Source organism: Panthera pardus, unplaced genomic scaffold (assembly GCF_024362965.1).
Source record: "Panthera pardus isolate Hobbes unplaced genomic scaffold, ASM2436296v1 HiC_scaffold_11, whole genome shotgun sequence".
Lineage (NCBI taxonomy): Eukaryota > Metazoa > Chordata > Mammalia > Carnivora > Felidae > Panthera > Panthera pardus.
The window spans coordinates 59,296,050-59,311,068 of record NW_026526666.1 but is presented as its reverse complement, the minus strand read 5'-3'; the positions used below and the strand labels follow the sequence as shown (position 1 = coordinate 59,311,068).

Sequence of the window (15,019 nt, the reverse complement as noted above, 5' to 3'; positions counted from 1 at the left end):
ACTATATCCAAATTCACCCAATTGCCATCAAAATTCCAAGCGTATTTTTATACAGGCATGTAATTTGATAAAGTGATTCTGAAATGTATATGGAAAGGAAAAGGACTAAGAATAGCCAAATCAATCTTGCAGAACCACGCTGGAAGACAGAAGTTACCAGGTATCATGTCTTACTACAAAGCTACATGACAATGCGGTATTGGCTCAGAGACAGATTAAGAGGCCAAGAGAATACAATAGGGAGTCCAGAAATAGACTCCTATATAGCCTCCCACATTTACGACAAAGAGACACTCAAGAATAGTGGAAAAAGATAACTCCTCAATAAACAGTCCTGAGGCTATTAGATATCCACATTGGAAAAAAATTATCTTGACTTCTTCCTCATTTTATATTTTAAAAAGCTAATAAAACAATAAGCTTCTTGGAAATAAAACAGGAACAATTTATTGAAATAGGCCAAGATTTCTTAACCAGAACACAAAACACTCTTACCTTTATAGCCAATCTGTGGTCCACTATTTGGGAACCTCTTAATCTATGTAGTCAGAGAATTCACTTAAGTCTTATTACGTAACATTCAAATAACTACTTTTCTTTTGTGAATAGTAATACCTTCATTTATGAAATTAAATCCATAAAACTAACTAGAAGTTCATATAATAGTTTATTTTTATACCTAGGACTTTTTAATAACTACTGGAAACTCAACAAAGATCAAATACAATTTGAATTTAACGTAAAGTGGCACTGTTTTTACTCCGCTTTAAAAATGCAGTTTTACTTCTAATATTAAATTCTACTACTAATAATATCAGTTATCACAGATGATAAAAATAGGAGCCAGACATGAAATGTCCTGTAAAGGAGACATGAACAAAGCCAACCTAAATCATAGTAAAGGCCCAGGGCTGCTCTCTGTGCCTAGCAAATGTAAGTCATTGGCTGCAACACAAATAATCTCAAAGACACAGAGTAATAAGTCTGCTCCTCTACCATTTATTTAAAAGGTAAAAATTCAATCTGCTCATCTGGGATCATAGCTACAATAGCATAAACCTTTCTCTGAGGGGAGGAAAAATAGTCTTACGTTATTTTACTCAAGCCTTCTTAGATCAGTGAAACAAGGGAGAATAGTGAAATAAAGATAGTGTATCAGTTTACAGAGGGCACAAATTTAAAAGGTATTAATGAAAAATTTCATGCAGCTCTCATTCTCTCCTCATACCACAGCTCATTAAGACCATGTGTATTTATCTTTTACTGTGTGAAGGACACTGTGTAGTCTCAACTACTAAACATTTTACCTTTGCAGCAAGCTGTAGTCCAATTTTGTCAGCTTCAGCCTCCAAAGTTCTACTGTATGGTCTATCAAACATATACTAAGAAGAAGTAAGAAAGAGAAGTTTCATTAAGGATATTTATCATTTCACAACAAAATAAGTAACAAAGTAAGATTTTTAAAATTAATTTCATGGAGTATCTAGGATAAAGGTTTTATGCTCGCGATGACTGACACTTAAAGAACACCATGGTAGGGGCGCCTAGGTGGCTCAGCTGGTAAGCATTTGACTCTTGATTTCGGCTCAGGTCATGATCTCACAGTTTGTGAGTTTAAGCCCTGCCTCAGGCTTTGTACTGACAGTGCTGGGCCTGCTTGAGATTCTTGCTCTGCCCTTTCCTTGTGCTCGCTTGCCTCTCTCTCTCTTAAATAAACAAACATTTAAAAAAAAAAAAAAAAAGAAAGAAAGAACACCATGGTATAAAACATAAAGCACAGTCTTTATTTCCTCCATCAGATATTAATATTTTAAAAACATAAAAAATTAGGCCTACAGACTTCTAGAGAGTCTATAGTATCTTATAGAGTACAGTAGTCTCCCTTACCCACAGTTTCAATTTCCACGGTTGGAGATACCCGCTCAACTGTGATCTGGAAGCAGATGGTTCTCCGGACATACTGTCAGAGGTCTATAGCAGCCTAACACTACGTCACAGTGCCTACATTGTTCACATCACTTTATCTCACCACATAGGCATTTTATCATCTCATATTATCACAAGATGGTGAATACAGTACAGTAAGATACTTTGAGAAGGCCACACTTATGTAACTTTTTTTTACACTATATTATAATTGTTCTATTTATAGAACAACTCATCTCTTACTGTGCTTAACTTACAAACTTTTATCATAGGTATGTATGTATAGAAAAAAATATATACTGTAAATAGGATATGGTACTATCTGAGGCTTTAGGAAACCACTGGTGGGAATATATCCCACCCTCCCTCAGCCCTATGGATAATATTGGGGGAGGAGTTACTACTATACAGGTATACCCCTCTTTCAAAAGTTTGCCTTATGCTACTTTGCTTTTGAAAAAGAAGTACATTAGAACGTGTTCTCACTAACCAAAAGAAATCCAAAGAGTATGTTTGCTTTTATGAAAAAGCCTAAAAGTGAAGTGACATAACATGAATTTTAAGGAAGGAGAGGATTTCCTAAGAAAGCTTCTTAACGCAAGCTTTTATTATGGCCAAGGAACATTCTGACCTTGCAGTTTTAAAAGAAAATTGAAAAAATATGGCTATATAATAACCACTGACACTACTAGAGAATTTATTTCAGTTAGAAAATTAACCAGAGAGCAGAATTTTCCTTCTTTGATAAACTATCTTAACTCCGTCTTTCTTTTTTAAGTATTGATTAGTTAGGAAAATGAAATTTTCTTCCAACTTCAATAAAAAAATACAAATAGATATCGTAACTTTAACTTCCCTAATTACTTGTATTTATGTGGATGCTTTCCAGTTAAATTCTAATTTTCAGTAAGTACTAAAATTTGTAGGAGATGGATCAATAAGCAGGACTTTTGAGAACAGAGTTATTAATCGGGGAAACAATTTCACAGAGGTAGCTACATGTCAGTGATGTCTAGAAATAATATAATCAATCTAGTATATAACCATGAGATAGGACTTTCTTCCTTCTTGATCATGACTTTTTAGGTTGTTGAACTATATTATATAGTGTCTTCACTCTCAATGAGCAGTCTGCAGGGGTCCATCAAGTCTACTGATAGTATAACTGGTTTAAAACACTGGCTTTTTTTTTTTTTTTTTTAAGGATGGAAACTTACATTAAGTCCAAATGCTGATACTTATTAACTGTTAACCCTCAGCTAATTGTTTAACCCATCTAAGCCCAGTAGCATCATATGTAAAATGGAGTAGCACAGGACCAACCTCCTAGAGTTGCAGACAGGATAAAATGAGCAAATGATAATAACTCCTATTTACTGAGTCCTCATTTTGTACTAGGTACCGTGCTAAGTGCTTTAAATCATTGGTTCTCAACTGGATGCAATTTTGTCCCCCAGGGACGTATAAAAATGTTTGGAGACATTTATGATCATCACAACTGCTGGGCAGGGGGAGTGCTACTGGCATCTAGTGGGTAGAGGTCAGATATTTACAGTAGATGTTTAGAGGCTACTGAACATCCTGCAACGCACAGGACAATTCCTCACAACAAAGAATTATCCAGTCCAAAATATCACAGTGTTTAGATTAAGAGATCCTACTTTAGGGATGCCTGGATGGCTCAGTCAGTTAAGCATAAATCCGACTCTCGATTCTGGCTCAGGTCATGATCTCAAGGTTCGTGGGTTCTAGCCCTGCATTGGGATTCTCACTGACCCTGTGGAATCTGCTTGGGATTCTCTCTCGCGCTCTGCACCTCCCCTGTCCTCTCAAAATGAATAAAAACTTAAAAAAAAAAATAGGTCCTATTTTAAATGTACCATTAAACCAACAACAGTGCTTTGAGTAGCCAGTATTATGCCCATTTGTAGATGAAGAAACTGAGACCTATAATTAGTGAAGTAATCTGCCCAGTATAGAACTTAGGTCTAACCCCTGTCCTCTCAAAATGAATAAAAACTTAAAAAAAAAAATAGGTCCTATTTTAAATGTACCATTAAACCAACAACAGTGCTTTGAGTAGCCAGTATTATGCCCATTTGTAGATGAAGAAACTGAGACCTATAATTAGTGAAGTAATCTACCCAGTATAGAACGTAGGTCTAACAGCCTAAATTCAAACACAAGTCCATCTGTTCACAGCCTGTATTCTTAACCTCTGTACATAATTATAGTGCTTATCCTAATGCCTAACATATAGTAAGTACTCAATAAATATTAGCTATTGTAATTATTACTAATTAATACCTGGTAGCACGCTATGACGGCTGCTACATTATACCTAAATCTTTTAAAATTACAAAAATAGAGGACTCCCCAATGGTTGGTTATGTAAAGGCCCCTCCTTCTTCCTTCATCTCTTCCTTTCTCTGGCAAATAAATGTCAGCAATTCTCCCACTTTAATGATTCACTATCAGCATCCCCTCCTGCTCTTCAATCACAAGGAACAAGGCTTTCTAGAGAAAGAAACATTTCCCCATCACCAAAATCATGGGGTGGGGGTGGGGCTTGATTTAAGGAAGAAAAGTTCAAAGAGAAGTAATCACTTTATTTTTAGTTTAATTATTAATTAGTATATGAAGTAGCAGGATTCATCAAGTTTTTTTTTTTTAATTTTTTTCAGAGAGAGCACAAGTGGGGTGGGGCAGAGAGAAGGAAAGACAGAATCCAAGGCAGGCTCCAAGCCATCAGCACAAAACCTGACCTGAAGCTTGAACTTTGAACTGTGAGATCATGACCTGAGCTGAGACCAGGAGTCGATGCTCAACCCACTGAAGCACACAGGCACCCCTTCATCAACTATTTTAAAGAAAAAACAGCCACAGGTTACATTTCCTATAACAAAATCTTCAGATTCCAATACAGAAAAAAGTGATGTATTGATAAATGGGGTAAACACTACATTAACTCCTTTGACTTCCCGACACATAATGGAAATAAAATACAAAATATGAAATCCTATAACCTAAGCAATAACCATTCTTTTTTTTCCCCTTTAAGAGCCTTTATTTCAATATAAATGCAGCCAAATGATATGGTAACACTGAATAAAAGATTTAGTTATCCGATTTCAAAAGCAATTTGTCTCAAAGAATTTTACACATTAGATTTAAACAGTACCCAGATGGCACAATGATGGTGCTCCACAAATCATTAAATAAACAAATAACAGATTGTTCCTGAATAACCAAACCTCCCAGGACAAGAGGAAACATGTGAAGAAAGATGTAAAATAAAATAATTAATCATAGTTAACAAAGCAATTATCAAAACTGCAAGACCTACTTTCAGTAGTGAAGTGTTTTGAACAAAATGCGGGCCTCTAAATTTTATGACATGAACACCATTATACATAAGTACTAGAAATGAAAGGGAACAAACACCTAGTAAGATTATCCTTTCGCTATTGTGCAGGTAATCTTAGTATAACTGGGAGTGAGAGGATGAGGATGGTAAAGCAGCTTTAGCTAATCCTGTGCCCATAAAAATTTACAGGTTTTAAGAGTTCTACATCAAAATGCAAACGTTTGGGAGAAGGGAGAGTCATCCAGAAAGTATACCACAGTCACTATGAGAGACAAAAGTGAAAAGTTTGAAGGTAAAGTGACAAAAGGATAGAAAGGATCTGTGACCGGGTTTTCTCTAAGACCAATAACTATATAACACTCTGCCCCTAAATATTATGTTAGCCAAAAATTGCTCTGCCCTTGAAACCCATCTATCTCCATCATTTAAAAGATGTAGTATTTTCTAATTTGAATGCTCATTTTTAAGAATGTCCCCTAAAAATGAGAAAACATATGACTAAAAATTAGTAGCTATATTTCATGATAAGTGAAAACATCTCTTGTATCTGTTACTTTATAGTAACCTTTAAAATATCCTCACCACATACCTTTAAAAGCCAACTTATTGTCTCACACTTACCTCCTGCAGTTTAGACTGTATCCACTGGCCCAAGAGTGCAAAACTATCTCGAGGACAAACAGCCCAAATCATTGTGAGCAAAATCATACCTAGGAAATCCAGTAAGTGAACCAAGCTAGCCTTTTCTGCCTGAGAATAATCAAAATAATGAAAATTACATTTAATAAATTAAGACAGTGTAACCTTAGATTTTCTAGCTCATGATGTGTAATCACATTAAATAATTACATGTTTAAACTTACCTTCACCAACTAAGATCACATGTTCTTTTTCTTCTGTGTGTTTTTCTTTCCATCCCTTGCTTACAGGTATAAACATTCATTCAACTAACATGTACTGAACCACTTACTATCACTCAGATACAATGACAGGTTCACAGATATGAATAGAAGTTCACTAACCTATAGTTCTTATATTAACAAGCATAATAATCTTGTGAAATAGATTATCCCTCTTTTATAAAGAAACTAAGATGGGAGAAACTAAAAGAGTTGCCAAAATTCACACAGCTATTAGTAAAAGGACAAGGAATCAAACCCAGAAGTTTTAGTTTCTAATGTTATTGTTAAATTTTTTTTAAAGGAAATAAATGTGCTCATTATGCTTATACCTTATACCTTTGGATAGACTAAACACTGCTTAACATATGAAATAGTTAAGAAAAATTCAGAAAAAGACTGGAAATTTATTTTTAGTAAAAAACTTCTGGACTTCATGACCTAATATATGCAGTATGATTCATTTATGCAAGTTTGCAATTTTATCACTCTGGTATTTCTCACTAGGAAATTGAGTTCTATAAAGTTTTATATTTATAGAACTAACCAATTTTACTTAAAACAGTTGTTTTAAGTAATAATTTCTAAATACAAGTTTAACGCACTGGATTGTTCACATTCCCCATTAAAGATGATTAATAAATGCTGATAATACAGGAATCATTACTTGAACGTATGAAACATGGCTGACAACTAAAAACAATCACACAGAACACTTCTTGTAACAATATAATCTGTCTTCACAAAGCATTCTTTGCTTCATTATACAAACTGTGTGTCATGAAAAACAATTATGGAATTATTTTAGCACAAAAGAATAACACTACAAATGATGAAGTCATTATAAAAGAGAAAATCCTTATTATTAATTATTAAAGAATATAATTACCCGTTACATAGTCTTAGAAAACTAAAAAAAATTTTTAAATATGTATTTGTGGAAGGAAGAAAACATGGAGACTGCTAAAAGAGAAAATATAGTGCTGATGATGTCTAAGGCCTCTACAAACAAATATTAGTAACTACTTTCAATTTTTAAGACTGTTATTTTCTTTTTATGTCTTATCTAATTAGTGTTCTGCACTGACAGAGATGACAACAATATGCTGAATGAGACAGTGAACTAGAGGCCAGAAAAATAAAGGTGTATGTAATATGAGTATCTTTTAAATGCTAAAATTGGCCAAAACTGATTTTGCAGTTATGAAGTCTTTTCTTGAAAGACAATCTTTTTCGATTGCTTAGATTTATTCTTATATAGATCTATTTAAGGAAAATTTTTTTTATATTTTTCCATAATTCAGAAGAAATAAATGAGATAATTACTGTTTGTGCTTCAGAAAAGCACAACTGTGACCCACCTCAACTTATTAGTACTTTAAGGAATAGACAGAATTTGAAATGACTTTTAAGGAGATTAATAACACTAGCATTTCCATTTAAAGTTAATATTACTTACATTTCTGACATAACATTTCACAATCCTTTCACTATTTACCTTCATGTTTTCAACAGAAAATACACCTCTCTCTAGTTAATGTGGACAAAATATACTTATTTTTAATAAAAATAAATATATGAATAAACAAATACATTAGCTTTTTGTACTCATACCAAGTCAAACAGATGTGTATTCACAGAACTGTAAATCAACCTGAATTCTATGATCCATTAAAAAAAAAGGCTGCCAATACCCAGGTAAGTGTGGTAAAAGAAAGCAGGGCTGGAGTTGCAAACAGAAGACCTGGGTTAAAGTCCCAGTTGGCCAGTTGACCACATTACTCATGTTATTCCAAGTCTTTTTAAACATTAGTTTCCTCATACATAATGTAGGGATATTAAATACATACTTAATGAGGATGGTATTAAAATTATAATTGAGAAGGTAAGTATTTAAAAGCTCAGCAAACTGTAAAATGGCAAGGTATCATTATTATTACTCTGCATTAATTATATATGGCATATCATTCTAGAGATTTTCAGAGATGCTCCAAGCCATCTTCTGAGAATGAATAAAAAAGCAAGAAAACTGATTTACCCACTTAAATAGTAATATCACTTTCATATAGTTAACTTTCAGACTAGATTACAAGTATGTTAATAATTATGGAGAGTTTAAAATCTAATTTGAAATAATTAGAGGTTGAGAATAATTACTTTTTAGCAAAAGAGACAGCTGATAAAAATAGTACTTAACAGAAACACTAATTATTCAGGTATCAAATACTAAAGACCATAAAAATTCTCAAAATTAGCCAGTCATATTTTTTCAGGTAACAGAGTAAGTCAACTGTTAAAAACTAACATACCATCTTCTAAAGAAAAAGAAAACTGAAAAGATTCAGTTTTACAAGATTTAACTTGCACACTTCAAAGCAGTATTTCAACAACTGAACATTCATCCTAGGTACTTACAGCATGCCCAAGTACTGCATGTGCTATTTCATGGCCCAGAAGAAAGGAAAGTTGATGAATATCAGTTACACTATTTAAAAGCCCAGTGAAGATAAACACTTGTCCATTCTGCACCATAAAGAAAATAATGTAAGTAATTGGAACACCTTAAAAAAAACAAGGATATTAAATTTACGATTTAAAGTTAGATGGGAGAACATTTACTTACTGGAAGCACAAAGGCATTTATATCTGGGGAATCAACCACATGAATAGTCCAATTGATCTCAGAGATCCCTGGAATATCTTTATTGCACTCAATCAAATGATAAACCACTTCTTTAACCATTAGGTATCGGGCATCCTTCTCAGTTAGCATATCATTTTTAAACTCTTCCATCCACTGAAAGATTAAAAAGTCATCTTTATTTTAAGAGAGTTTTAGCTCAGCAAAATGTTTATATTGCTTCATGAAGAGTTAAATGGCTACTTATTGTTGAACATTTTAATTTTTAATTATGTAAAAATCTACATATACAAAACACTTCAATTCTTAAATTTGAATTATTCATGCAAAGGCAATGTGCTTTCTCACAAATGGAATAAATTCTAATAACTAAGATTTTTCATATAAATTGGTTGAAATAAAACTTTCATCTTTTCTATTAGCCTATAAACAAATAAAATGTTTAAATATTATTTCTACTTTCCTAAATATTTTAGAAAACAAAATACTGCCTAGGAAACAAAGATTTCATATAAGGAAGAACAATATAAAAGAAAATTACTTTCATAACCCACTGACTAGAAAAACACCCTATACTTAATTTAAAAAGTTAAACTTCTAAAAAGAAAAGGACATTTTGGGGACACCTGGGTGGCTCAGTTGGTTAGAAATCCAACTTCGGCTCAGGTCATGATCTTGAGGTCAGTGAGTTTGAGCTCCGCGTCGGGCTCTATGCTGACAGTTTGGAGCCTGGAGCCTGGAGCTTGCTTTGGATTCTGTCTCCCTCTCTCTCTGCCCCTCCCCAGCTCAAATTCTGTTCTGTCTCTCAAAAATGAATAAACATTTAAAAAAATTTTAAAAAAAAGGACATTTCATTAATTTTAAGTGTTTTATTCACACAGAATGATAGGAAATTACTGAAATTTTAGAACTAACATGCATGTCATTTTCTCTACACCATGTAGAGTAGGACTAGCCACTGTACGAACACACTTTCTGAAGCTATATTCATGAGAAACCCTTTCAAGTATAGGAAAATTAAGGGTGTTCTGAAAATATCACATTAATTTCCATAAAATGTGTAGCTTCGTTCACATATAGATCAAGAAGTTTAGAATCTTCTTCCCTTAGATGTATTAAAAACAGATGATTTTGTAGAATTGAATCTGCAATAGTCTTTATATCAATACCATTTTTTAAAAGCACAAGTCACCAATGTAAATAAACTGAAACAACTATTAACCCATATGAAGGAAATAAAACAAGCAAAATTATATATAATTATAGTACTTTACCATATCCTTATAGGAACATGTGCTTGAATTTTAGTATCAAGCAGGTTATTATATTTGTAGGCTAAAAAAAAAGAGTATTATGTACATATATATTATTTTTTAAAGCTTCTGAGTGAGACAAATGGTGGAAGATACACAAATTTAACACTAGGCCTATCTCAATCTTTCCAGAACACTCTCCTCAAACCTGCTTCAGACAAGACTACCCTAGAAACATCTCCAATCTCTGTAAAAGCTCTACTAGAAAAGATGCATCTTTTTTGTGAAAAAACATTGTTATTTCTTTTTTAAGGTAACTTTCCACTCACAAACTCAGAAGCTTAACTGAAATAAAAAGACATAAAGACTTCACCAAAGTGGTCAAGTGAGACCATGAGACATCAATTCAATAAATACTCATCGAGTATATACTAGGTGTGTGCTCACAACTAGAGAAAGGGTCTGTCCTCAAGAAACTCACTAGTGGTATAAAATGCTTAACTATCTGAGTTACTGTACTTTCTAAAGAAGTAAGGCTTCTTGGGGCTCCTGGGTGGCTCAGTCAGTTAAGCATCCAACTTTTGATTTCAGCTCAGGTCATAATCTCATGTTTCCTGAGTTTGAGCCCCACCACAGGCTCTGTGCTAGCAGCACGGAGCCTGCTTGGGATTCTCTTTCTCCCTCTCTCTCTGCCCCTCCCCTGCTTGTAATCTCTTGATAAAAATAAAAAACATTAAAAAAAAAAAAAAAGACTTAAGGCTTCTGAATTCCAACTTGATTTTGCATTCAAAAAATATAATTGCCAAAAATGAGGTTTTGGAAAAAATTACCGTATTCTACATTACTTTCAAGGTACAAAAATTCATATTACATATCTACTTATCCAAAAAATATGTACTAAACACTACCTTCTACATTGTGCTAGTACTTAATATAAAATGATAAAAACAGACAGGGTCTTGGTTCCCAAAGAGCTTAGTCTAACAAAGGAGACAGATCAGTAAAGAAATAATTATGCAAATAACAATTATGTTACCTCCATGATAAGTGATTCAAAGGAAAAGTACAGTATGCAAAAAGAAAATAAAAGCAGGAGACCTGACCCCAATATAGCCAAGCACTGGACACAATTATAAATGAGCTGATTCATAATTCAGTCTGTATGAAGGATTCCCACTAGAGCATAATGTAGCCAACCTGCCTAACCCAGTCTGGATAATCAAGGAAGACTTTCCTGAGAAAGTGACATTTAAGGTGGCATGTGATGAGCAGGAATTAGCTGGATGAATGAAAGGAAATGCAATGTAGGTAGCAGGAATACTAAGTATGAAACTTTGGAGGCCTTTTGGGAAAATGCGAATTTTCTATCAAAGACTAACATAAAAAAGTAGTGCATCTTTCATACTTAAGAAACTTTGCCGCTTTGAGTATTATATTAAGCAATCTAATTATAAACAATTCTCACTACTTACTGCTTCATATTCCAGTTCGGATAAAAGTTTGAAATGTTCTTTCCCCAATAATAGTAGCTTATTCCTTCCTGTGATAGGACTCACCTCCAGGTGAGTAAAATAAAACACTACAAAGAGCAATCCAAAACTACTGAAACAAAGGAATAACTTCCATTTATTCTTCCTTAAACTTTCTTTAAATAGTTCCTTCTTGTTAGGAGGAAGTGCCTGCCACCATTTCCTTATGCCCCTAGAGCAGAAAGAAAAATTCAAAGTTCTGACAATAGTATCAGCACATATCAACAAAATTTAATCTTATACTAGAATTCTATGTCATCAAATACTTGAATTTTTGTGAAATATTTCTCTGTATAGATGGGTTTTCTCCATTTATAAAATTCTTAGCTAAATGATGAAAAAGTAGCCAGTTATAAAAATTCTAAAGCTCATTTAAAGTTTCTTCTTATTTTAAAGGTGAACACTAAATGAGTAGCTATTTTACAACTACCACTAGTTAACATTTATTGACTATTTACCACATGCAAGCTACTGTTCTAATTGTTATGCATGTGTCATCTCACTTCATCTTCACAAAAACCCTGTTACCAAAGATAAAACTGAGACAGAGAGAACTGTCCGAGGACTTGTCCAAGGTTGCAGAGGTGATAAGGGAAAACCAGGCAAGGAAGACCATGTGATCCTAGAGTATGGGTACTTAACCACTTGATAGGGATGATCTGTTCAAATAAACATCTGAGGGGTTACAGCACAATCATCTATACCTGTAACCACAATTCACTCCCCCTGCTCATCAGACTTCCAGCACAATCTGCCAGTACTTCAGCAAGGTACAAGGGAAACTACCTCAGCATTGATTTTAGAAATAAACACTGCTCACCAGCAGAAACTTCACTATCCCCTCAAGAACATAATAAAGGAAAGGTAATAAGGGCATAAACATCGTAAACGAGAAAATGAGAGACTGTGTAGTTAACACATGGAGGTCTAATTTCTACCAGGCAACAATACTCCCTGCTGGTTATCAGAGATCACAGACATTTTGACAAGCAATGTTTTCAACAACAAGACAAAATTTTTCCTAGTGAGTTCATCTGTGAAATCACAACAAAAGTTTAAGATATATACATCATTCTCTTGACAAAATCCATCTTACAAAATAACTTCAAGTTATTTTAATTTTATTAAGTGACACTCCTAAGATGCCTCAAAGTGTCCCAACCTGAAAAGACTTAGGCCAGACCATGAAGTATATTTATTTCCCATTTAAAACTTCATATGACATCATCTGCCTTCAATGTATGATGAAAACACAGCTTAAAAGAAAATGTTAAGTGATTACAATGGAAACAACAACAAAAAGTTAAAAATAATATTAAAAAGGATGAGAAAGAGCCATTGGCCTAAGACCCTGGGCTGAGTTATGACAAAGATCCTCTCTTGCACCAGACTCTACTCAGGCTCCCCTGAACTTTTTTCAACTAGGCCTCACTTCTGGACTTCCATATTCATCTCTGCATTGTCCAGGTTTAGCAAGAATCCTGCTAAGTCAGGTTAAACAGAATTTCCCCATCCTCCGTATCTTATCACCCTCGATACTTGATCGAGTTCCTCATCAGTCTCCAGCCTCCAGATGATGTCTGATCACACTCACCTGCCTTTAGCAAGAAGCCTAGTGGGGTCAGGTTAGGGAGAATCTCCACTTATTCCTGATGCTTCATCTGAGTAATTTTCTATCCACCAAACCCCACCCTGCTTCTCAGCTATAAATTCCCACTTGCCCATGGTATATTCAGATTAACTCTGGTTCTATACTTAGGTCTCTCTTCCCCTACTGCAAAAGTTCTGCATAAATCTGTTTACTGCTTTAACTGTTTTCTAGCTCTGGTCTTCTCTGACAGTCGTTACCTACAACTAGAGCTAACACAACTGTATATTTTCTGAGTGCCGGTGTCAAATCACAGAAAACTGGGTTGGTTAGTATGGGAGTAAGAGAGCTAGAAAGGCCTTCACAGTCATCAAATGTAAGAATGACGAGACAATGCTTAACTTTACCTTTCTTCGTTCTTCATGGAGCAAATAAGAGAAAACAAGATTAATTATGGGGGGAGGTTTAAATTAAATAAAAGGTACTATTTAGCTGTGAAAACATAATTATTATGAAGGCCTACCCACAAGAAAATAACAAAGATGTGATGGAAATAGAACTGAAAAATAGATGCTAATTAAGCATTAACTTGGCTAGGAATGAGCCTATTCTTAAATAAGTGAACTCCCAGTTTCACGACCCGTTGCCTCAGATTTCGTAAAATAAAAAGTTATGTTTTTAAGTATTGTTCTTACAAACTATACCCAACATTTCTCATTCTTGTAATCAAAATAGAAGATCGTTTAAAAAGTGTCCTATATAATTTTTTAAAGATCTCATTTTTATACTATAATATGTAGTAAATTATTTCAAGATTAAATCATTTCTAACAAAACTGGGTAGAACCAACCGTTTGGAAACTTAATTTTGAGCTAAATATGGGAGGGAAATCTAACAAGTTTTCTTTAAAAGTATAGTTTCACAAATAACTTTTAAGTTTTTTTTGTTTGTTTTTTGTTTTTTTTTTTTTAAAGCTTTTTACCTGCCTACAATGATTGCAAATAGTTTCTGCACTGGTTTAAGAATAATCAACAAGAGAGGAACCGGAGCAACTTGAAACCGAGGAGAAGTGTGGAAACTCCTGATGTCTCTCTGTCTCATGCGAAGACACTTTAGGGGACGCAATACTGAGAGAAAAGGAGCTCCTGCAACTTCTTCTATCAGGAGTTGTCTTGAAAAAGAGTCATTCCGTGCACCACATGTTGGGGTAACCTTCCAAATTTCTTTATGGCTCACGCTCAAGAGGCATCCTGGTCTTTTGGTATTAAGAGTCCTATAAGAATAAAAATTTTTAGGCAGAAAAGTCAACGTATCACACTGCTGTACTCCCAGACCCTGATACTTATTAACTGTATGAGTAATTTGTACTTGATGGCAGTCTGGTGAGGTGACAGCTAGTGTGTTACACAGTCTCCAGTTGGTCAGCAAATGAAATCGGAAGAAAACACAGTTTCTAGTAGCAGATTGCAGTCCATAGATGAAGCTCATCTTTCTTCTCGTGGATTATCTGGAACACAAAAAATAAGTTATAAATACCTCTGGAAATACTTATTTATAAAACTGTTGCTGTTCAGTTGTTCTTCCCTTGACACATCTCAGACTGAATTATCTTAGGTTTCTACTCACCAGCCCTATAGCAATGCCTCTCAGCAATACAAACCAAAGAGGTTAAAAAAAAAAAAAAAAAAAGTTTTGCTCACTTCTTTTTACTCTACAACATATACTTTAGAAACTTGGTTGTTGTTTTTTTTTTCTTCTTTCATTTTTTAGTTTTGCTTGGGGGAAGTCTGTTTTTATTTTAACAGTTAAATTACTG

At 34.0% G+C, this 15,019-nt stretch overlaps 1 protein-coding gene across 4 annotated transcripts in view; it reads right to left on the bottom strand.

Moving 5' to 3' along the window:
* OMA1 (OMA1 zinc metallopeptidase) overlaps positions 1-15,019 on the bottom strand; it is an 81,206-nt gene that overhangs the window by 55,703 nt on the left and 10,484 nt on the right. For all 4 annotated transcript variants that reach the window (XM_019449120.2, XM_019449117.2, XM_019449119.2 and 1 more), the window contains exons 2-7: positions 14,186-14,710; positions 11,559-11,787; positions 8,816-8,989; positions 8,608-8,715; positions 5,915-6,043; positions 1,308-1,382 (exon numbers count right to left, since the gene is read on the bottom strand). In XM_019449120.2, the coding sequence (XP_019304665.2) occupies positions 1,308-1,382; positions 5,915-6,043; positions 8,608-8,715; positions 8,816-8,989; positions 11,559-11,787; positions 14,186-14,691 (1,221 nt within the window). In that variant the 5' untranslated portion in view covers positions 14,692-14,710. The remainder of the gene's footprint in view (positions 1-1,307; positions 1,383-5,914; positions 6,044-8,607; positions 8,716-8,815; positions 8,990-11,558; positions 11,788-14,185; positions 14,711-15,019) is intronic.